The sequence below is a fragment of the Rhagoletis zephyria genome, unplaced genomic scaffold (assembly GCF_001687245.7).
Source record: "Rhagoletis zephyria isolate East Lansing unplaced genomic scaffold, Rhagoletis_zephyria_1.1 Rzeph_scaffold_00584, whole genome shotgun sequence".
In the NCBI taxonomy this organism is placed as follows: Eukaryota; Metazoa; Arthropoda; class Insecta; order Diptera; family Tephritidae; genus Rhagoletis; species Rhagoletis zephyria.
Window position 1 is genome coordinate 80,911 of NW_016157668.1, and position 24,387 is coordinate 105,297.

Consider the following 24,387-nt stretch of genomic DNA (forward strand, 5'->3'; position numbering starts at 1 on the left):
TTTTGACATTTATTCTTCTTCTTCTTCAGCTAGCTAATTTCTGCTAGTAAAAATTTCACTAGCAAGAATTTGCAGCTCTCCCGTGTTGTTACGCTCTCGATTCAGTGCTCTCTTGCAAATTTTTTGGGTTATCATACGCTTTTCCAGTAAAAATTTGCAGGTTCCAGTACAAATTAGTACTGACTATTGGTTACTATACAAACCTATTATTAACATTGGACTTTCGAGAAATAAGTGTTATACATATTTATTATTGGGTGAGTACTTTATCTATATTATAAGTTATTATTAAGTAGTATTTGCCTTATGAGTGAGTTTAAAGTAGAACTTTTGAGATAGTGAAATTGCTAATTGTGGACTTTCGACTTAAAATTGTGTTATATATAAAATTTGGTCAGTGCTTATATGAGTTATGGAAAATGAGAGTGCATTGTGACATTTTCTGCCCTTTCGAAAGTAGCCGGCACCTTAAGCACACTTGATTGATTTTCGGCACTATTTTGGCTTATTTCAGCCGCGAATTTTAAATTTAAGAATTTAAGAATCTAATAAATTAAACTACAATTTTTTATTCTTACAGATTAACTTGCGTACAGTGGCAGCATAAATTGTAAGCCGTTCAGCAGCGAAGAATTTGAATTTAAGGATTTAGGTAAGCATAGTAGTTAGTATAGTAGAACTCATCTGAAATTTATGTATGTACTACCAAGGATGTACCTCAAGTTAGCGTTAACTGGATATGGTGCAAACGGCCCTAAAACATATTTGTACATTGGCGGTATGTGTACAGTGTCCATTCGTACCGATTTTGGCGGGACAGTGCCGATTTTGAGAAAATTGTCCCGCTGAATTTTTTTTTAAATCAAGTTTTTTTCTCTTAGTTTTATTTTAAATTAAACTGTATTAAAAATGTTATATCCTTTTTATTCTAAAATCAAAATTGTAACCGTCATTGCTAATAAATTAACTTACAATTTTTTATTCTTGCTTCTCTACAGATTTTACTCGCGTGAAAACCCGTGAAGCAGCAGAAATTGAGAAGTTGGATCATGAGTCGCAAAAGGCCGCATGGCGACAAAGAATCAGAAACTAATAAAACAGTTTCCGTGGTGAAAAAGGCTTTACGATCGACGTGCAAAAATGACGTCGTATATAATCAAATACAAAAGGATGTGGAGGAGATGTCGTGTCTATTCGTCGATGTATCAAGATACATTCACATTACACTGATGAAACGTTGGGTACATGGAAACTTTGACGCAATGAATTTTCTTGACAGTTATTACCATCTAATGGTAAAAAAAAACCAAAATATACAATAGACCAGGAGTATAATATGCTGCGAAAAAACCTCAAGTTGTACGATAGTTCGTATCGGTCGAATTTATTTGTGGAAAACGCGAATAAATTTCTGACTATATTCTATAACAATATTTGGATGCACGGTTATACTCGGCTCAGAAAATATTTCAAATTTGAAAGACAAAAAAAGGTATATGATACACTGAGCTACTTATTCGACAAAAATTGTAAAAATAATGCAGATGAATAATTACTTCAACGTATGCGTGTAGAGCTACATTGGAACGGAAATAAACTACACGAAATAGAGAATGTTAAACTATTTTGGTCTTCCATCGAATTATTTTACAACCTGCAACGGTATAATGAGATAAATGAAATAAAAAATTTTTCACTAATACCACAACTAAAACACGGTTTACATCACGTGAAATGCCATCGATTTGCGTTCCATCAACTATTGTGTCGATTGAAATTATTCAAAGGGCCATTTTCTTCCTTCGATAAAAGTGAATTTGGAAAATATTTTAAAATTCCTTCCACGTGCACTAAAACGTTTTCGTCCTTACAAACTGATGGCATCTGTATTTCATTTTGTATGGAAAAGCAAATAAAAAAACAAAACGAAACTAAGCTAGTGAAAAAGAGAAAACTGAAACCAAATGAAACAGATTGTACAGGAAATCTAATAAAAATACGTGCAACAAAATAATAAATATACGAAAGATTTCACCACAAAATCAGAATTGTCTGCGAATTCGTCAAATTTTAAAGAATATTGTAAATTTGAACTTGAAATACTGGAGCAAAAACAAAAAATATTCTCGCAAAGAAAGGTGGCTCGGCTGAAGCTGAAGAAATACATTTGCCGACAAAAAGCCTGCAACAAAATTGCGCAACAACTGGTACCAAACAAAGAAGAGAAAACGTTAATCTAAATCGGATCAACAGAGATTGCTTCAAACTCACCAATGCGCGGATATAGGCGTACACCAAATCGGTTACTAATCGCAGCACTAAAACAACGGCAAGCAGATATTCTGATGGTTAATGAATTCAGAACAACCAAACTTTGCGCAAAATGTACTTTGCGCACAGGTACCAGTTTTGTCCAAACTGCCGTACTTGCTGGAATCGAAACGTCAATGCTGGGAAAAACATTCTCTACCTGGGAGAATGTATCATTAACCAAGAACAAAAACATGAGAATTTTCACAAATAAGATGTCATTATTTCATATATGGCGAAAAATATGTACATCTGACTGGCAACAGTTTAACTCTAGTTAGTACCCCCTATATTGCATTTGCATACAAAACAAAGTCGGCCCGCTTATTGTTTTTTTTTACAGTAGAATTGGTGTGTTATCTCTTCAAAACAAACTTGATGTACTCGTAATAATTAATATAATCTTGCTTGTCATTAGGCAGATAAGCGGGATGAGCATTTTCTCATAATCACCTAAATAAATTCATAATTTTAAACATTTTGTATGCTGGAATTCAGTTGTAGTCGCGTTTGCAAGGAAAAAGCAAGTAGCGTCACTGAAGATAAAATGGTCTTTGTGTGTGTAGAGGATTTTGAAAAGAAAGCATACGGTGTGCTCGAAAAGAGCGCTTTGGATTATTATCGTAGCGGCGCAGGAGAACAATTTACACTGAACTTGAATCGTGAAGCTTTTCGAAGGTTATTGTTCTCCTACATATAATTTAAGTTCTATTGTCATATTGAAGATTTAGATACATACATACATACATGGTATGTATAAAAAAAACTATAGAATATGAAATTAGACATATCAGCAAGTTGTGCATCGAAAAAAATTAGATATACTATATAGAACATTTTTTTCGAACTAAGCCACCATTCTATAGATAGCACGAACATATACGAAGTAGAAATACATATACATTAGACTGTGTTAAATAAAACGAATGTCGGTCACAAAATTTCAGCCTTCGATATCATTTTTCAATTAGCGCTCGCAAAAATAAGAATTGAATATAACAAACAAAAAATCTAAGTACCTTGTAGCCCATTTAATTTTAGTATAATCAGTGTCAGTTTGAACTTAGCTTTGACTTACCGTTGATTTTTGGAAATTTTTTCGTTGACGGTGTTATGCATTTTCTTCCATACAAAGTGACTCAGTGTGTTCGACAACTTGTTTATATGAAAAAATGAACAATACCTTCAACAAAAAAAAAATCAAAAAACCATCGGTAAGTTAAAAAAAGTAGCGGACATTTTTTTTTTTTGCTTTTATTTCCGCTAACGGGCCGGAAATTCGAAAAAATACATCTACAGTTTTGCTTCGCAGTGCAAAATAGTATGAACAAGTACATATAAAAACTAAAATTTATAAATTTTTATTTCAGAATTCGCATGCGTCCACGATTTTTACGTGATGTCTCTAAAATTGACACACGTTGCAATATCCTGGGCATTGATCTTAAATGGCCATTAGGTATTGCACCCACAGCTATGCAAAAATTGGCGCATCCGGAGGGTGAGGGTGCAAATGCGCGTGCAGCAGGCAGTGCTGGTTCCATCTATATATTGAGTACATTGTCTACTATGTCAATTGAAGAGGTCGCAACTGCGGCACCAAATACCAATAAATGGTTTCAGCTTTACGTCTACAAAGATCGGTAAATAAACATATGTTTATATGTATGTGTACGTAATCGCTATAATCGTATAGTTATATGCATTAGGGTTGGTACTATTCGTAAATTTGGATATCCGGATGTCCGTTAGGATATTCGTGTACATGGATAAAATCCGGACATCCGGTTACTATGTGTTAATTTTATTATCCGATCAGTATACGTTATGCGGATATTCGCTCGAAAAATTACTGAATATTTCGAGTTGCAAGATAAGTAACAGAAAATTCATAATACAAAAACAATTCTTATTTTATTGTTATATTGTTATATTTATTATGTTACGTTATGTTATGTTATTTTATTGTTATATTGTTATATTCTGATATCTATACACTATTCGGATGTTGATAATTTTTACTCAGGTATTCAGATATTCGGATAGTCAAAAAAACCGGAAAGAACTCCCAGCCTTATATGCATATGCACCAGCTCAAAGGAAGGTAAAATTGGAGGGACTTTTTGGGAATACCCTATCTATTTTAAGGTGATTTTCCTGGGAAAGTGGAATTCAACCAATATTTAACGATTACACGGTTTGTGATCCTCTCGTTTCTATTCTAGAAGAGACAAGTCCATGACCGCATGGGGCAAGGTCCCGTGACTGATAGTGTCGGCAACACTGGCCACTCAAAGGGAAATTTTCTATTACAACACAATGGCAACGCCATTCCCTTTTGAAACGATTATCAACGGCAACTCTAGTTTTTAGTTTTCAAAGAAGCCGCGACAAAAAACCAATTGTAAAACGAAGCCGAACGAAGTCTAAGAACGAAAACTGAAATTTGTCTGTTTATATTTCTGCCCGCGAGCCATAGTTTTGAATTTAAATATACAACTTAAAATTAACACCCTTGTTTCGTTTCTCTGACAAACAGAGTTCAATACTTTCGCGAACAAGGTTGTGCTGTTATGTGGTCTTCGTGGAGAATAAAATCTTTTTCGTGTCAATTTATTTTCTGTAGGGTAAGCCCGGGTAATAAGGCACAATTTTTTTTGCTTTTCACAATATCTTCCAAAATAAATAACATTTTGTTACAAAAATTAAATGGAAATTCAGTTTATTAAATTTACTAATATATTCTGTATATAAAAAACCAAAAACGAAAACAGTTCTTTACATAAAATGCCGAATAAAAATATATTATAACAATATATATTATAAAATTTTCCTCGAAATCTTCCAATCCATCAGACTCGTCATTAAGGGGTACATTTTGTTCCTCCTCTGATGAACTGGGCAAACTAGGACTTGCTTTTTGTTTTTCGGTTTATGAATGGGCGTAATTTTTTTATTTTTTGTTTTTTCTTCGCAATTCATAGATTTTAGCAATTGCTGTGACCTGTTTCCGGTGTTGTCAACACCCGTGCTTTTTGTGCCCTTTCACTTTTTTTAGGCTTAGATACCGAAGGAACAGGACAGACATGATCTAGAGCTTTGCCGGGGGTTATATCAGGGGGCTCTGTGGCATCAAATAAAGAGTCAACTACTTAGTGCAAGAATAAAATGTGTTTGGGTAGAAAGTGGTAATAAAAACGTAAAATAAAAAATTAGATATGAGCAGTTATTAAATATCTTAATATCTACCTGTGGTGGTGTCATATGCCGTAGAATCTCCATTCTTCGCCCATTTGTATAAAAGCATATTCTGGAATTGCAGTTGGATTAAAGGGACAAATACCAGTTGCCACGAAACCCGATATTCAATTTTTCGATACCGCAGAATTTCCCCAGGCCTCGGAGAGTAAGTTCCCAAATTCATATCGTCCAATTTTGCGACTCGGATTATTGCGAATAAATAAATTACACGCAGCGTAATAGTATGACTTGAATGCTTTGAAAAAGGATCTGTCCAAGGCTGGAGGAATTGAGTCGTATGAGGTGGCAAACAAAAGAGAACTATATCATTTTTTGGAGTGGTTGCCCATTAGTCTACTGTCAGTCATAATATTTTCAAGCAGATCGAAATATTTTTTACTTCTTCTCGGTTCATACTGGTTGCTCGAGCTTGCGAAACACCTTCAGATTTTATAACGGAAAGATCTTGGTTTCGTTTTAAAAATCGTTGCAACCATTCGTCGCCGGCTGTCTTACTGTCTTATTAAATCGGTGTGCAACACAAGCTTTTCAGCAATATCATATGCCATTTGACGTACCATCCGCCGTGTTGGAGCGAACCCATGGCCTTGCAACTTTTTTATGTGCGCAACCATTTTTTGTTCGATGTCACCTCCCAATGGCTTCTTACTACACGTTTTAGATTTAAGGTACCAGCAGATCGTTGAAGCAGGGACCTTGTACTCCTTTGCAGCCGCATTGATAGATAATTTATTTTTTTGTTACTGCATCAATCGCAGTTTTTAAGTTTTCGTCGGACCACGAAGCCCTGTTCGAATTAGCTTTCCGTTTATAAACGTTGGGCATTTCTAATAGCATACAATATCATAAAATAATTAGTGTATATATTTTCTCTCGAAAGATATGAACAAATTGTAAAGTATTTCTTTTGTTTTATTAGATAGAAAAGGTTCGTAAAACGGGTGATATGGCATATGAAAAAAAAATATCATGCATGCCATATCGCCCGGAAGAAATTACACCACTTCGCCCGTTGCACGAGCAACACTGACAAAAACTAAACTTCTTGGAATTCGTTCCAACTTGCATGCGTGGTTTTTCTTTAAGTCCCCTTTCAGACACGTCAAGTCTTGAAAGCAATTTTTTTCGCATTCTCTTTTGTGTTTTCTATTTGCTTCCACACGCGTCAACTTTAATTGAATTCAAGTCCTTGGTTCTTTAACTGGGAAGCAACGAAAAGATCAAAAGAGACAAGAAAACTTGAAACGAATCGACGGTACGGAGGTATCTGTGCTCTTCCCCTCTCTTCTCACCTCCTTCGCCTACGAACGAGCAGACTTGAAAGCAAGACTTGACGTGTCTGAAAGGGGACATACTCTTAACATGATTAAATAATACAAGGTTCGATAAACTGACAGTTGTCTCTCTCGCACCGCTCCCTTAGCAGTGGCAGCGTGTTGCTTCTTTGCAAACTTACTTGGAAAAAGTGTAGCTGATGAAAACATAAACTTTTTTTAAATTGGATATTTACATAAAACTCGCAGTAGCGTTATATTAATGTTCTTTTGCAGTCTTTATACAGCGAAATAGCACATAAATTACGTAATTCACGTAGATACTGTAACATTACGTTCAATATTTCGTTTAAAATGCCAGATTTATTGCAAATACATTAGAATTTACAAAAGGACTTTCACTATTAATTGCCTACTTTGCGTACTTTTCTACTACCATTTACGCACCAAGGGATTTCATTCTTCGTCTTTCTCCGTCCTTCGTAAATGCAACCTTTTGTAAGGGAATGTCAAACCGCGGCTGTCAATAATTATCTAACCTTGTATTATTGAATCATGATCTCTTAATAATCTTTTCTATGCACAAACAATATACGTAGGCTAAAAACTTACCGAATAATTCTCATATAAAGAAATATAGGCTGCGTTTCTTTATACATTCCGGATAATCCCATTTCACAGCCAGAATAAACTGAATGCGTTTGAATTATACGTTAACATAACATCAGGCACGTTCTAAAGAATAAGTAAACAAAAAAGTTTATTCCAAACGTTCCGAATGAATAAAGAAATTCAGCCATAATATTTCTTAGAAAAGTAATATAAGCCGCACTTTTTTCTCTTTTTATTTTCTTTATTGAAATTTGTCATGCGCACCGACAAGAGCACTTTGCCCTTCGCGTTATTACGTAAGACTGAATCATATATGTTGAAATGAGAGTTCTGAGCGAATTGCAAGAGTGTTTGAGGGTCCACCATATCACCCGGAGAACCATTTAGCTCGTCGGCGATTTCAAGCATCCGTTGTTGGTTACCCCAGCAACGAGTACATGTGTGAGTGTCGGGTTGAATGTCGGGTGCTTGAAGCTTGCCCGGCGACACTCAAGCATAAAGCGTCAACACCATTTGCAATAAAATTTAAAAATTAAATTTAAAATCTTTATCTTCCGCGAACTTGCTCATTTTACATATCACAACAAACTAACACACTAATGCTTGTCAACGCTTTGCGCCACTATCAAACAGACCGCTTGTCAACCATCCATCCACACGAGCCGACAACAAGTACGTGTGACACGACGATCTCCGATTGCCTCGGTTGCTGGGGTAACCAACAACGGATGCTTGAAATCGCCGACGAGCTTAACACCCGGGCTTACCCTACTACAACTACCATTTTCGATTTTTCTCTCATTTCAGCTCACTCACAGAGAAAATGGTACGTCGTGCGGAGAAGGCCAATTTTAAGGCAATCGTCTTAACAATTGACGCACCAATTTTTGGTCAACGTCGCTCGGACGTTCGTAATAAATTCAGCCTTCCGCCACATTTACGTCTTGCCAATTTTCAAGGCATCAAAGCTGATGGTGTGCGTAGTGATAACGAAGCAACATCCGGAATAAATGCTTATGTTTCAAGTCAATTCGATCCGACGCTAACGTGGAAGGATGTGGCCTGGCTAGTAAAGTTAACGCGGCTGCCAATTATAGTTAAAGGCGTACTAACACGCGAAGATGCCGTATTGGCACGTGAATTTGGCTGTGCCGGAATAATTGTCTCAAACCATGGCGCACGACAGATCGATACAGTGCCGGCTGCAATTGAAGCACTTCCCGAGGTGGTCAAAGCAGTGGGTAATGATCTGGTGGTGATGTTGGATGGAGGCGTTACGCAGGGCAATGATATTTTCAAGGCATTGGCGTTGGGTGCAAAAATGGTATTTATAGGACGTGCTGCCCTCTGGGGCTTGGCTTGTGACGGACAAAGAGGTGTTGAAGAACTGTTAAGAGTGTTGCGTAAGGATTTCGAAATTACACTTGCTTTAGCAGGTTGCCAAAAGTTAAGTGATATCACGCTAGATATGGTGGCTCATGAGTCAGCCTATGCAAGGTTATAGAACAAATAACGAGGTTTTAAATATAAAATACAAAATTTATAAAATGTGTATTTAGTGTTTTTTACAAACTTTAATTTAACTTCCTCTGTATGTACATACATATGTAAATAAGTATGTTTGTTAGGGGCAAATCTTACAATCTATTTTTTACCAACTTCCAGATGACCTACGATCTTGAAGCTTCACAGTTACATATGTAAATAAGTATGTTTGTTAGGGGCAAATCTTACAATCAATTTTTAACCAACTTCCAGATGACCTACGATCTTGAAGCTTCACAGTTGGCTCAGAACCCGACGACAATGCAATACGAAATATCAGTTAGGTGGCGCAGGAGTCGAGATATTTGAAAAACCCGTATTTCGTTCATATTTAGAACGTATATTAAATACATGAAAAAGAATAACTCCACTAAAATGTTTACCGATAGGTGGCGCACGAGTTGATTTATTTGGTGAACCAATATTTATGGTCCGATTTCATTCAGAAAGCTTGCTTAAAAATATTTCTTTTTAGTATTAACTTATTTATAAAATCAAATAAAACGAATTAAAAATACGTGTTGCAGTAACACAGTATTGAAAATACTTCCCGCCTGGAAATTCTTTGTGCACCGTCCTATCCGCATAGCTCTTGAAATCTTACTTAAAAGATCAATGCACAAAGTGGACTTATCTGTATTTACCGTGTAAACAGACAAAAAGTAGTATCGGAAAGTTTCAGAAATAAAAACTGCTTCCGACAGCCCATTTACGTGCAAGGTGTATCTGCTCCTGCAATCTCTTTTGGAATTTCTTGAGTTAGACAGATTTCAAATAAGGACTTGCACTTGCCACGTCTCACAGCAACTTAATAATGTAACGAAGTATTTCAAAATTTAAATTTTGTGGGAAAACGCAATCAAAGTTTTATCAATTCATAGAGCTGGTACACAAAAAGATAGATGGAAATACAAATCGTCGATGTTTTTGCAAAACCGCCCATCGACCAGTTGCAAAACCGCCTAAATCTCCATTGTGACGAAAATGAGATTCGGTAGCCCCGAACCCCAGGCATCGCTATTTATGCCTAAGAATCGTAAAATCGTTATTAAAACAACAGATTTGTAAAATAATAGCTAGAGAAAATACCGCATATCAAGGTAATGCCTTCAAATAAAACCCGTTTTTTCGCTCTCCTATAAAATTTGAGTGCCGTAAGATAGGCGGTTTTGCAATTGGTCGATGGGCGGTTTTGCGAAAACATCGACGATTTGTATTTCCATCTATCTTTTTGTGTACCAGCTCTATGAATTGATAAAACTTTGATTGCGTTTTCCCACAAAATTTAAATTTTGAAATACTTCGTTACATTATTAAGTTGCTGTGAGACGTGGCAAGTGCAAGTCCTTATTTGAAATCTGTCTAACTCAAGAAATTCCAAAAGAGATTGCAGGAGCAGATACACCTTGCACGTAAATGGGCTGTCGGAAGCAGTTTTTATTTCTGAAACTTTCCGATACTACTTTTTGTCTGTTTACACGGTAAATACAGATAAGTCCACTTTGTGCATTGATCTTTTAAGTAAGATTTCAAGAGCTATGCGGATAGGACGGTGCACAAAGAATTTCCAGGCGGGAAGTATTTTGTTGTATCTGTTAGACTGAACATAATATACTTATCAAGCTTATTAATTGCATAATGAAATCTCCAATAACGTAAATTTTGAGTTACATCCCTATATTATTAAACGTGCAATGTGTTCACATGATTTATAAAAGGTGCGTTCGTTTAAAATCTCCAACAGAAACCAACCAACTGCCAAATTCCGGCGAAATGTCATCTGTTCGCTCACAAGAGAGAAATATCCAAAATAGTACGCGAACAGAAAATTTGCAGAAACTTGCAAGTTAGACGAACAGCTGATATAATTTTTGTTTACATACAAAAGTGTAAAATTTAAAACGTACGAAAAGTCATCGCAAAGTGTTATACTGACACAGTTTATTGATTAAACAAATAACTACTTATTTCTTACAAGTTTAATTAGTCGCATTTTGTAATTTTTATCTTCCAAACCATCAAATTAAATTTTGTGATTTGCGTAAATGCCAACCAGCTGTTTTTGATCAGCTGTTTCCCTGTTGGCAAATTGCTGTTGGCAAAAATTTTTCCAACAGAAACTAACAGCTTCCCCTCAAAATGAAATGTCACTTTGCTCTCTCAATTTCCCCTACTTTGCAAGTTTTTTGCGTACGCGAACGCAAAAACCTGTAAGTTTTGGTTAAACATGAACAATTAACAGCTACGCGAACGAACCTAAAATTGTTGTCCTGAACGTAAAAGGAAGTGAACCAAAGTCGTGTATGCGCCCGTCTTATTTTTTAGGAAGTCAAAATTTAAAATTTAATTATAAATAAATTAATTTAAATTTATGTATGGATATAATTAACAATAAATCAATTTAATTATAAATTCAATAGATTAACATTCGGTTAGTTTCACCTCACTTTCAGCAGAAATGCAAATTGCTAGTGCAACACGAGCAAATTATTTCTCGAAAGTGATTTGAGTTATTTTAGTTGCAATACACCTTGAAAATAATTTTGGAAAATCTGCAAACATTTTTTTTTCCCATTCGCTTTCCATTTTGGGAAAAAAATCGAAAAAAGTGCGCTTGCACTGTTACGTCTAACCGCACTTTAAGTTTGCTTTCGGTTGTATTCCATAATTCTTTATCGCAAGCTTTGTTTCTTAACAGATAGTTATCACAAATTATCACTCATTTCTGCTGGAAAGCGTTTCTTAACCCAAAAACTAGCAAAAACTATCAGCTCTCTCTCGTTCGTTCCCACGACAGTCGGGTCTACGTAACCGGAACGACCCAGATTTATATATGGCCAAGGACTGTCACTTCAGCAACACTCCCCAAAAGTCTTTGGGGAGTTTGTATGCTGTTACAACAACAACAACAAGCTCTCTCTCGTTCTTACGCTCTTATTTTTTGGCTCCCCTGCTAATTTCTGCTAGTAAAATTTTTACTAGCAGAAACTAGCCGCTGTCAAAATGGATAAACAAAAATTCGCGCCAAATATTTTCAATAGTCAAATATCCCGATCAGCTGTTTACTATTTTTTTATTGTGAGCGTAATTCCCCCAATTTTTCCATTCTTCCTGATAATTATCTGCTAGAAAAGGAAAGAAACAAAGCCACGGTATAATTGTACTCCGATCTGGTAACTCACCTGAATGAAAAGTCAAAATTGGTTGTCAAACTTCTAACCTCAAAAAACAAAAATAAGCCGTTTCATCGCCAGCGAACAAAACTACCAAGATTTTCCAGTTTTTCCCATTTGTTTTTATAAAATATATACATATAATATTTTGCCAAAATGAGTTCAATCGGCACTGGAGTAAGTTCACTATATAATGTATCTGGATTGCAGTGTTCTAATAACATTTTACGGTTTTCGTAGTACGATTTGTCGGCTTCACAGTTTTCTCCTGACGGCCGAGTGTACCAAATCGAATATGCTGGGAAAGCGGTGGAAATGAGTGGCACAGTAATTGGTATGCGAGGTAAGGATGGCATTGTTCTAGCGGTGGAGAAAATCGTCACCAGTGCATTGTATGAAGATGATGCTGCTACCAGGATTTTTACAATTGATAAAAACATTGGTATTGCTATTGCTGGTCTGTTGGCGGATGGACGCTATATTATAGATATTGCTCGCCAAGAAGCTGCCAATTTCCGTCAACAATTCGAACGAACTATACCATTAAAACAGTTAACAGAACGCGTATCGGCCTATGTACACGCTTACACCCTATACAGCGCCGTGCGGCCCTTTGGAGTATCTGTCATACTGGCCTCTTGGGATGAGGAACAGGGGCCACAATTGTACAAAATCGATCCATCGGGCACATCATTTGGGTATTTTGCTTGTGCAAGCGGAAAAGCAGAGCAACAGGCTAAAACAGAAATGGAGAAACTAAAATTCGCTGAAATGAGCGTGGACGACTTGGTGCAGAATGCTGGTAGAATGTAAGCAATGGGTTCATTTAAATATCGTTAGTTGAATATAGAAAGACCCTAACTCATTTTATTTCAAAGTTCGAAGTACATCAAAAAAATTAGTTTTTTTGCTTACTAAAAACCAGTCTAACGAAAAAACAACTACTGAGGATCTTTAGTTTTTATAATGTTATAAAAGGTAACAAAAATGTTAGATAGGGTCTTTCTACATTAGGGTAACGATGTTCATATAAAGAATTAGAAAACTAAATATTAACTGATATTTTTTCTTAAAATTTACAGAATTTACCAAGTGCATGATGAACTCAGAAACAAAGACTTCCATTTCGAAATGAGTTTGGTCAGTAAAGAAACGAAAGGTCTACATCGTTTGAACCCTCAACCATGGTACGATCAAGCGGTCCAAGCGGGTCTAGCAGCCAAGAATGAAGATGATAGTGATAATGAGATATAAAACGTATGCTGTTTACACAATTAATTAATGTATTTGATTTTCCTAAAAACTTAAGTATGGTTTGACCTATTAAATAAAAGTCATCAATTAAACTGAACAAATAATAAGATCTTTGTATAGCTCGGTTGCTGAAAGAACTTTATAATACTCCTTTTTCTTAGGTACGTATAGCCTTAGCATGCATATAGTAAGTAGTCTGCTGAATTTGTTAAGGATATGCAGCAAACCAAAGTATCAGTAAACAACAACATCAGTCTCTTTTATTTCTGAACATTGATATTATTATTATTTATTTATTTGCACGCACAAGCATCAACACATACATACGTAAAAAAAAGCCAAGTCAAAAGCATTGCAATAGCATCATCAGCGTCTTTGCTATCCATCTTTAGGCTACCACGACAAAATCATGAATGAGCCGCTCACCGTCATTAGCAACGACAGCCAAGATGTTCGCGAGCATGCTTGTGCACAAACTACAGTGAGAGTCAAACTTTTTATTGATAAGATGCATTCCACTATTTTGAACAGCTGATGAATGCTGGAGGTGCACGAACAGCTGATGCAATCGTAGTAGGTTACAAGGAAGGTGAGCATGTTCCTTTTAAAGCGCTTTTGCAGTGGATTCCAGCGCATAAATGGAGTAACTAAAACAGCTAAACTAGGAGATCGTCTTAATGTGCAGGCAAGTTACTTGTTTTTGTTGCCATCATCACTATTTCCCATTTTATAAAATCCTTAATTTTAGGGTTGGGTACAAAACATAAGAAGACTAAAGAAAAATATTTTTTTCGACTTAAGTGATGGATCTACAGTGCAACGCTTTCAGGTAGTCATTCCAAAAGAAGCAGATGCGAAGGATATTAGCGTAGGCAGTAGCGTCAGCGTAAATGGAATTATACAGACTGCACCAAACGGTCAGCCCGAACTGCATGCTAAACATGTGAAAGTAATAGGTCTTGAAGCTCAGTATACATTCCATGCGTAATGTTTTATATAAAGTGAATAATTCTGTTACAGCTGACGGGAACATAGCCGATGGATATCCTTTTACACCCAAGCAGCAACACCCGCCAGAATATGTGCGTGAACATTTACACTTACGCGCGAGAGTTGATTATATAGGAGCACAAATGAGGGTACGCCATCGCGCATTGAAAGCGATACATGACTATATGGATGCATCGGATTTTATTCAGATCAATACCCCTGTTCTTACAACAAACGATTGCGAAGGCGCTGGTGAAGTATGAATGTTTTTGTTTAAATGAAAATATTTCAATTAAAAAATGTTTGGTTTATAATGAAACTTGTAGGTTTTCCGGGTACAACCAGATTCTTCTGCGCTCCTCAAGGAAATGGCGCGCCCAAATATTCCCGCCGAACAAAGCNCAAAATGTTTGGTTTATAATGAAACTTGTAGGTTTTCCGGGTACAACCAGATTCTGCTGCGCTCCTCAAGGAAATGGCGCGCCCAAATATTCCCGCCGAACAAAGCTATTTTGATGATAAAGTTTTTCTTTCCGTTTCCGGTCAACTACATTTGGAAGCTATGTCCTACGGCCTGGGTAACACGTATACACTAGCACCGGCGTTTCGGTCAGAGAATTCCAAATCACCGCTTCATTTAGCAGAATTTTACATGTTCGAGGCAGAGTTAGCATTCATTGAAGAGATTTCAGCATTAATTACATTTATTGAAAAAATGTTAAAAGCAGTCACTGCCCATGTCATAGAATCAGCTTCCAAGGATATTAGATTTTGTCAGGAAAGATCTTTGGGTTATGCTTTTCAACTATCTTGGCTAAATTCAACTTGGACTACGGTTAGCTATGACGACGCTCTGGAAATTTTGGTTGCAAACAAGCACATTTTTAAAACAGAGATTAAACTCGCAGAGGGCTTCTCTAAAGAACAAGAGCTGTTTCTGGTCGAACATTGTGGAACCCCGGTATTTGTCATCGACTGGCCCACGAGTCAAAAGCCGTTCTATATGAAAGCAGTACGAACAAATCCTGAACGGGTACATGCCTTAGATTTGTTAATGCCTGGGGTGGGTGAATTATGTGGTGGAGGCATACGTGAAAGCGATGCAAATATTCTACGTGCGCATCCACAACTTCCAAACGGGTTGGAATGGTATTTAGAATTGCGAAAGTTTGGTGGTATACCCACAGGTGGATTCGGTATGGGATTTGAGCGATACTTGCAATTGATTACAGGTGTTAAGAACATAAGAGATGTTATACCATTTCCAAGATATCCGCACAGTTGTCTAATGTAGTTCAGAAATATATACATATACATACATACATATTTACATATATATATATATATATATATCGTATATATGTTTACATATGTTCGTAATTAAATAAAGGAAGTTTAATAAAAGTTAAGATGTTTGTTTTGTACTAATTGGTTAAATGTTTCTAAGAATGGGTTTTTTTTATTTGTTATAAGTACCTCTAAACTGCTGCTGAAGTTCTTTTAATTCAATTCACTTATTTTTCCGCTTATTTTATGATATTTCAATACCAATATATTTTATTAACTTATTTTGAACGATCCATTATTTCAACAAATAGAAGAAAGGAGGAAATTCAACCGGACGTGAAACATTTCAAACGAAATATGATTACAATCCACATTATAGGTATTCATTTTGACAGTGACAATGGCGAGCACACGTTAATTATGATAATCAGCTGTTTCAGATGATCTGCATACGGTATAATTACATGTGAAATGGAAGAACAAACGAGTGGAAAAATGCGATTTTTTTTAGCGGATTCTATGCTATTTTCTTAGCTCTGATCCAGTACTCCAAGAACTTACAGGTTTTTACACGAGCTTGCAGGAAGTTACAGGAAAAATGATCCCGTACTCCAAAATCCTAAGCTCTGATCCGGTACTCCATGAACTTATAGGTTTTTACACGAACTTGCAGGAAGTTACAGGACAAATGATCCCGTACTCCAAAATCCTCTAAATGAGAGCGATTTTTGAAGAGTTGTGCAGAGAATGAAGTTGCAAGATTTTACCCGAACCTTTTCTACTGGTAAAATCCTGAAAAGTGTCAGGCGATCACTGGTTGACGTTTTTACTGGAAAAATGCTCTTTTTGTTCCCGCAATTTTTGTTGTTACTCAATTTTTACTCTCACTTCAGAGAGTAACTTTGCTGTTTGACATTTTTACAGGATTTTGCACGAAAATAATTAGATCGGAACTCTATAAATGAGAAAGATTTTCGGAGTTGTGTAGAGAATGAAGTTGCAAGATTTTACCCGCACTTTTTCTTCTGGTAAAATCATGCAAATTGTCCAGCGATCACTGGTTGACGTTTTTACAGGAAAAATGCATTTTTACAGGATTTTACACGAAAAGTATTGGATCAGAGCTCTTGATTCGCTGGAAAACGAACGAATGGTAAGCAAATCAAGGAAAACAACGAAAACCGAACCACACCCCGCTAACACCCCTCTCCCAATGGACAGACCCTGTTGCAGTTGCGAACTTCCTGGGCCTCCCCTTAGCTGAACCAGACGAGGAGGTGCACTGTTAAACTGAAGGTATTCCAAAACGAAGAATTTCCCTATCGATCCAACTGATCAAGTAATCACGCATCATGAATACTCCCAATTGTTAACTCTCGTGTTTCTATTTTGACATATTTATCTTAATTCTCCTTTCATGTTATTTTCGCGCGCCAATAAGCCGGCACATGTGAAGCGCAAAATTGCGTTTTTCACGAAAACCCATAGCTTGTTTTTGTTTATCATATCGTCTAGAACAGCATATTTTAACAAAACAAAAGTGTAAATCAGGGGCAAAGTCATGGCCACATTAATTGAACAAATGCTTGGCAAAATGGGTCTGCGCGATGAGCCCAGCATGCAAAGGTCAGTAAGAAATAAATTTTTCTGCAATTAAAAAAAGATTAAAAATTTCATTTTACTCTATTCAGCAAAACGCTGGAACTACTGCGTCTGCTAGAGTTGCGTTCTGCCAATGTTCCATTGCAGCTAAATGAATATGCAAAAACTGTGTTGTGTGTGGATGTTGCTGCCGAGCTGGTCGGCATAGCTTTTGATATGGTAAGAAAATTATATGGTAGCAAGACATGATTCAATAATAATGTTATTGAATCATGGTAGCAAGATATGTATGTGGATATATATTTTTTTGTTTCAGGAACAAGCTCTCAAGCTATCCAGTTTACGCAAATCGCATTACACAAAACATAAGAGAATGATTGAAAAATTATTGGACCTGAATAAAATTGTTGGAGTGAATGATATCTGCGTGCAATTAAATATGACCGAAGTTTCACAAAAGGCCAACGAATTGTTGGAACTGTATAAAACTGTTATGAAAGAAGAAAGTGCTGGTGACGAAAACGATTTGATACATCCTCAATATGCAGCGATGGCTGTTTTTCAGGCTGCTAAAATGTTAAAGCATAAAGTCTCCAAATCAAAAATATTGAGCTTTAGTAATTTGCGTCCAACACAGTGGCAACAGCTCGAACTGCGATGGAATAAATTTTTGACCAAACATTACAAGGACAAAACCGATAAGAAGCTAAAGACGCGTCTAGTAGAATTAATTGAAGATAGCGAAAACTCTGTAGCCAACGCAAAGTGTTGTGGTGATAGTACAAAAAGATCGGCCCCTGCTGTGGAAGATTACGAAAAATGGAAGAAACGAATTTTACATATGGCAGAAGAGCAGTTGAAAGAACAACTTAATGAAAAAGAAAACAACGATTTGGATAAGGAAAATATCATTTTAGGACTGTAAAATAAAAGCTTTCAAATACTTAAATATAAAACGCGTTTGACGCACAAATTTTGATTATTTTAAAGATATCGGCGCGTATTCATAGTCCAGCAACTAAGTCGAAACTAACAAAGTTGCAACTTAAATTTAAGTACCAACTTAAAATTTACCTCTATTCATAGTCGCATTTCAGACTTCTACTAAGTAGTTTGGACTTAGTTTGCGATATAGCAAAACGAGTGTGAAAATGTATCGATTTTTCTTTATGATATTTTGGAAAAATTACATTTTTATTAAATACTATCAAGTTTGATCATTCGTTTATGTAACTTTTATTTTCATTGCATGATTATGCAAAAGAATAAGGTATCATTTTCTTGTTAATTGTGTGAAATAGCCAGAACAACCGCGGTGATGTGAAGTCGATGTTTATCGAAAGCATACTGTGAAACATACAAATAGTAGATATCTAAATGTTATGCACAAATTTACTTTAAAAGAACTAGCGTGAAACTGACTTATTATTTGAAAATTTATCTAAATTATTCCAATTATAAAATTGTGATGTAGCTTTATTCGAATTGTAATACGCATTTAATTTCATCTTCCGATTAAAATGGATCGATCTTTGTAAATTTTAATTGGAGATTATTCAATATTATCAAAATCACCCTCTACCAACTTAATTTTTAAATATTTCGTCTGTTTTCCCTTAATTTGATAAAATACTTCTTCCTAGTTACGACTTAGTTGCAGCTGCAGCCGAAACTAAATTTTAAGTTGGTACTTAGCCAGAAAAGTCGAAACTAAGGCGACTATGAATAGCTTTAGTTGTGACTTAGAATAGTTTCGACTTAGTTGAGTACTAAATATGACTATGAATATGTACTGGCCCAATGCAGGCTTGCGTTGCTTGCTTCGCTCCGAGAAGTGTCAAAAATTATTTGGAATATATTAAAATGTATAAAGGCTGGCCAAATGGCAGCTTTTCTGCACTTGCTTTAAGCACCTCAAAGTTTGAAATAGGCAAATGTTTTATTTGAAAGCGTTTTGTAGGCTTTTGACAAAGAGGCATGTTCCTATTCAAATACATAAATTCAAACAAAAATTAATTTAAAAAAAGCAATTCGAAATGAAATTTAACATATCGTTATATTATAGTAAAAAATTGCAAAGCTCACTTTTACAAATTTTACACGAGAGGAAAAAACTTCTTATAGCTCTTTTCTTCAAGTAAATCCCTTTTTTAAGTTATAGTTTTTGTAGTAAATGTAGATATACATATGCATGTATCATTATTACCACTTCTTTTAAATACAAACATTTTTTCGCATTAACTTATAAATAAATCTGAAAGTTTTTGATACATCTTCTAGAGTTTTCTAGGATAATAATAATTAATGTTAAGGGAACAGACACTGACTTTTCAATCAGATAGCTGGTTACTTTGACAGCGTTTTAAGCCACCATTCGGCCAAACAAGTTTTCAAACAAAAGTCAGCAAAGGCATGAAAAGCAAGCCTGCATTGGGCCAGCGCCGAAAGCGGCACAGAAGTATGTCTGATACCAAACGTACATTCTAAATTCCTAATTACATAAGGCGGCCACGTCTTTGTTAAAGTAAGGGAGATTCGTAGTTAAGTGGTAAGAACCGCCGGGTACAATACCTTACCAGCAACTTGCACTTCACCCGGCGGTCCTGACCACTGCACTGACGATTCTCCCTTACTTTAACAAAGACGTGACCGCCGTATGTAAGTAGGAATTTAGAACGTACAATTGGTATCAAACATATGTACTTCTGTGCCGTTTTACAAAGTAAGTTACGTAGAATGCAGAGATGGCGCTCGGAGTAGTTCGGCGGTTGGAAATAACTTCTGCGGCACGTTATTTTGCAACTGATAACGTAATGCGTAGTCGGAGGTGTTCATTTTGTGCTTTACTAGTAGATGGCATTGGTCATGACAATTTTGGCACTAAAAACTGAAAGAAAACATGGCTTACGTCGTAAGGTGCTTACATACATTATTTATATACATATGTATATCTGAGAAGGAATTTACACAATATAGAAAACATACAAATTTCTTAAAAAACAGGTTTATTAACGGATTTGTTATTTACTTTTACTTAAATTCACAGATTTGTGTATATGAATGTAGTATATGTATATGAATGTGCATATATAGTGAATGGAAACATGCATATGTAGGTACATAAACTCATAGCGTAAAAGCCATATCGTCTTTATCGTTTGCAATATTCTCTGTAGTTCCGTTTGATTTTAACATATCCTTTTTAAGCATTAAACTTTCGAAATGAGTAAACAACATCTCGCCAATATCTTGCTTCTCACCATTCGGTTTGCGGTCTTTTCATAGGACATCAAGAATTTAATATTTATTTATTAATAAATTTATTTATGTACAAAAGTACATTCTTACTCACCATCGTAGAAAATTAACTCAATTTGGGCTTCTGTTTCTGGCCATTCAAAAACTAGTTTTCTCAAATACTTGCAAAATTTTAAAAGAATCTCGCGTTTCATTATTTCAATTTCCTTCGTTCTAGTTAACGGAAAATTTAATGCTTCGAAAAACGTTAGAATTGGTGTAGCTCCTTCCAGCGCCAAATAATAAAAACGATTGTTGATAGGTTTAGTGAAGCGGTAAACATCATTTTGATATGGACGATATACACCAGCCCGGTTAATATACACTTTGGGGAGTGGCTAATGTTGAACATACAATTCACATTACATATGTATGAATTATGGCGAAAAATATGTTCATCTGACTGAACAGTTTAACTCTAGTTACCTCTGCCTTTTCAATATAAGGGCTCTCGAATTTCGAACTTATGTAAAGTTGGCTCGAAAGAAGTACAACCAGACGGTCCAGCGCAAATTTCACACCATGTGTCTGCTCATAATGGGCAATGCGTTCTCTTATTCCTGTACTATTGTTATATTGTGCCAGTATTTGTTTCAAGTACCCATGAAAGAAATTAGCTGCCATACTTGATGCAGAATCTAAGCCGTGATTTCCTCGAATAAACGTGGCATAATCGAGGGTGCTATGTTCCAATCGTGCTAGACAAAATAACCACAAAACCGGCATGTATAAAAAATATTTAGCAGGTGGGAGCCCAGCTCGTACTACAGCAACAGCAAAAATGCTCACATAAACCACCATTGTAGCCACATTGTAACTATAAGCGCGAAACAATATTATTTTCAAACGATCTTCAGGCAAATAATGGTTTTTATATTTAATGTATTCCCATAGTGCTTTATGAAAGCGAAGTAACACATCAGCAACAAAAATGGTAGCAAACAAGTGCACGCAGTCGTCTGCAAATATGTACGAATTCAAAATTGGTAATAAGAGAAGATTGGTAACGTACCTATGTAGTAACCAAATGCATCCATTCTGGTTTTTTTTTTTGCAACTCTTTAGTTTTACGGTGCAATTTGTTATCACCAGCTCTCACGTCATAATCATGCAATTCATCAATTTCCGTCTCAACACTTTGCATTACCACAAAACAAAGTTATTTAGAAGCAAACTAATGATATTTAGAATAGAAACTTAAACTTTATTTCTGCGTATCAGGTAAAGTGGTAGTAGCGTTAACCCTTTAAAGGTCACGGTTTATACAAATTAATTATGATATATACGTACATAGGCATATATTACTACGTTTATGCGTAGGCCAATTCACGAAATCATTTCATTTAAAATTGGCTGTACAAATACAATTTCATGAATTCAATTATACACGAAAATTAACCAAGAAATTTCAGTATGATTCCATGAAATCGTGAAGTGCTTGTCCGCCGACGCCACGTTTCACAAACAGCTGTTTACTAGGGTGATGACGTTTTTAGGTTCAAAAGCATGTAGTGGCATAACCATGATTTAAAACACTGGAAGAGTTACGTGAATTTGTTCAAATAAAAAAAAATAAATAAAATAAATTAAAATACATTGAAACCAATTTAAATATAACATGGACCATTTCCTGGTACCAACCCCTTTTGCAAATTCAAAAAAAAAGGCCAAAAAATCACAACCCAACTGTTAAGTCTCTCGCTAGTGCGCTGCCACTTTTTCAAAACATTTCATTTCATGAATTGGCGAATTATGCATAAACGGATCCATTTTAGAGTTCATAAAATTAAGAATTTATGAATTCTGTCGCATAAACGTACTATATTCTCACACACAGTAGATTATATCCCATACGCAACGCGGGATACCGCGTGTGCCCAAAACAGCCCAGAAATCATTCCCGTACTCAACAAAATGGGTAATAGATAGCGAAAATTGGAACGTATTGGATCGTAAGTGTCTTCTTCTTCCTAAAGCGTCAAAGTGCATATCAGTTGTTTTTTGTTTATATGTTGCATGCATTAGGTGTGTACTCGTATTGAGAGGACAAAATTCTCCAGCAGCAAAAGTTCTGAGAATTTAGCAGCATTCGCTCTCAAAGAGACGAAATATCAACAGAAGTACGAGAACGCAAAATTTGCAAAAACTTGCAACCTTCGAAACAGCTGATCACTTGCACAGTTGCCACTGGTGATTAACTTGGCAATTTATTTTCTGTTTGGTACATTTTCACCTGATTTGGCATTTTATACAATTGAATAGTTTTCTATAAGAAAAACCCTTTTAAAATACAAATTAATTATATCGGAATGAACAAGTTATTTTTCTCAGAATTATTTGTGATATCACATGGTGACGCATTCCAAAACAAGAGTATCTCCTCCAAACACCCATCATTGATCCAAAAACAATGTAATAGATATAGCTACAGATGTAGCTTTAAAATTATAAAATTTTCATTTTAACAATCAACCTACCAAAACCGAAAACTTCAGCAAAACAACATTTCAGCATGCTGCATTTAAATCTATTTTGGTATATTTAAAGGTAAATTATGGTACAAACGAAGTCAGCACACACTAAAGTAGACAAACTGGAGATTAATAGCAAATTAACGAAAAATGAACCTAACAAACGTTGTGCTTATTAAATTTACTCACTTTTTCGTTGTATTCTAGCATTAATAATAAAATTTGCAATAAATAACTCAAAAAGGCCATTTTTTCTTTTGTTTATTTACAAACATGTGTTTGTGATCAGCTGATTTTCTAACTTGCAAGTTTTAGCTGGGAAAAATTTTTCCAGCAGAAATTTGCAGCTCTCTTTCACATTGTGCTCTCTCAATTTCCCCTACTTTGCAAGTTTTTTGGGTACGAGAACGCAAAACCAGTAAAAGTTTTCTAAAACTTTAGATAGTTGGGCGTACGAGTACACTCCTATTTACTTGGTGCTTTTAAGGAATATTGAATGTATTTTCAATCCTTACAGCAAGTTTCACCAAATTATTTATGTGAAAATTACTTTAATTTTCGAATTTTCGGTTTCACCAATCAATTTTAATTTTGATTTAAGTGACTTATGCTCTTCACTTAAATAAAAATTAAATCAGAATAACCCATATATGTAATACTTCTATATTGGCAGTAAGCTAACTTCTCAGTGTGTAAGCATTCCGAAATCAAAGCGAGACAGTCTAGTACCGTTTTTGTCAATGTATTGTGTACTTGAGTGCCGTTGTTGTATATGTGTTGTGTACATGTTTATTTATAAACGTATGTGTTCCTTTTCTTTCGTACGTGTTTGTTGATATATCTGTACTGTAGTGTTTTCGGACGGTACTAGCTCTTACTGCCAATATAGGAGTATTACATATATGGAAGGCAAGGCGAATACATATAACAATTACTTGTATTTTGTTTTTGCTCTTAGCGAGCCATTGTCAAATTTCAGCTAATCTTCCCCGAATGAAAAAGGGCGACAGAAAATACAAACACTCTCACGTTTTCACTCACTCGCTAACGAAATACAAAATTTTGACAATCAAACGCTACTCACAGCTGATGAAACAACACCACCTTATATAAATTCGCCTTGCTCAGAGGTGTTACACGTTTAATCACCTGATCATTGTGTATCTGTTGCTTACTTGTATACCAGCGCTGCTTTTACAACACAACGTGCCAAAGCTTTCAAAAGCTCTCAGTACAAATGAAAGCTTTCGCTGGCCTAGTCTGTTTTACAACCACTTTTTACTCACTTAAATAAATAGTTTATTGAAACTG

The 24,387-nt window shown here is 35.7% G+C and overlaps 5 protein-coding genes across 10 annotated transcripts; 4 read left to right on the forward strand and 1 right to left on the reverse strand.

Annotated features, from left to right (window-relative positions):
* Window positions 1-179: 179 nt before the first annotated feature.
* On the forward strand, window positions 180-9,000 carry Hao (Hydroxyacid oxidase). 5 transcript variants are annotated; one of them, XM_017612862.1, is made up of 5 exons: window positions 180-257; window positions 581-652; window positions 999-2,586; window positions 3,681-3,953; window positions 8,265-9,000. In XM_017612862.1, exons 4-5 carry the CDS (start codon window positions 3,688-3,690, stop codon window positions 8,959-8,961), a joined length of 963 nt encoding a protein of 320 aa, XP_017468351.1. In that variant the 5' UTR covers window positions 180-257; window positions 581-652; window positions 999-2,586; window positions 3,681-3,687; the 3' UTR covers window positions 8,962-9,000. The 5 variants fall into 5 exon arrangements, with proteins under 5 accessions (XP_017468351.1, XP_017468354.1, XP_017468350.1 ...); XM_017612865.1 differs by lacking the exons at window positions 180-257; window positions 581-652; window positions 999-2,586 and adding an exon at window positions 2,632-2,661; XM_017612861.1 differs by lacking the exons at window positions 180-257; window positions 581-652; window positions 999-2,586 and adding an exon at window positions 2,672-2,988 and having other exon boundaries at window positions 8,265-8,999.
* A 3,205-nt stretch (window positions 9,001-12,205) lies between these two features.
* On the forward strand, window positions 12,206-13,522 carry Prosalpha7 (proteasome alpha7 subunit). Its single transcript, XM_017612866.1, has 3 exons — window positions 12,206-12,352; window positions 12,416-12,984; window positions 13,258-13,522. The coding sequence occupies exons 1-3, from the start codon at window positions 12,332-12,334 to the stop codon at window positions 13,427-13,429; spliced, it is 762 nt and encodes a 253-aa protein (XP_017468355.1). The 5' UTR covers window positions 12,206-12,331; the 3' UTR covers window positions 13,430-13,522.
* Window positions 13,523-13,931: 409 nt separating this feature from the next.
* On the forward strand, window positions 13,932-15,774 carry AsnRS-m (asparagine--tRNA ligase, mitochondrial). Its single transcript, XM_017612860.1, has 4 exons — window positions 13,932-14,114; window positions 14,178-14,385; window positions 14,450-14,676; window positions 14,853-15,774. Exons 1-4 carry the CDS (start codon window positions 14,025-14,027, stop codon window positions 15,711-15,713), a joined length of 1,386 nt encoding a protein of 461 aa, XP_017468349.1. The 5' UTR covers window positions 13,932-14,024; the 3' UTR covers window positions 15,714-15,774.
* A 1,009-nt stretch (window positions 15,775-16,783) lies between these two features.
* Window positions 16,784-18,303, forward strand: Orc6 (Origin recognition complex subunit 6). The gene is made up of 3 exons (XM_017612894.1): window positions 16,784-17,332; window positions 17,398-17,527; window positions 17,625-18,303. Exons 1-3 carry the CDS (start codon window positions 17,268-17,270, stop codon window positions 18,231-18,233), a joined length of 804 nt encoding a protein of 267 aa, XP_017468383.1. The 5' UTR covers window positions 16,784-17,267; the 3' UTR covers window positions 18,234-18,303.
* A 1,709-nt stretch (window positions 18,304-20,012) lies between these two features.
* Sting (transmembrane protein sting) lies at window positions 20,013-22,484 on the reverse strand. Of its 2 annotated transcripts, none has more exons than XM_017612868.1 (5): window positions 22,426-22,484; window positions 21,618-21,779; window positions 21,032-21,564; window positions 20,661-20,943; window positions 20,013-20,583 (listed from the first exon to the last, which is right to left on the reverse strand). In XM_017612868.1, exons 2-5 carry the CDS (start codon window positions 21,640-21,642, stop codon window positions 20,435-20,437), a joined length of 990 nt encoding a protein of 329 aa, XP_017468357.1. In that variant the 5' UTR covers window positions 21,643-21,779; window positions 22,426-22,484; the 3' UTR covers window positions 20,013-20,434. The 2 variants fall into 2 exon arrangements, with proteins under 2 accessions (XP_017468357.1, XP_017468356.1); XM_017612867.1 differs by lacking the exon at window positions 22,426-22,484 and adding an exon at window positions 21,896-22,111.
* Window positions 22,485-24,387: the final 1,903 nt, after the last annotated feature.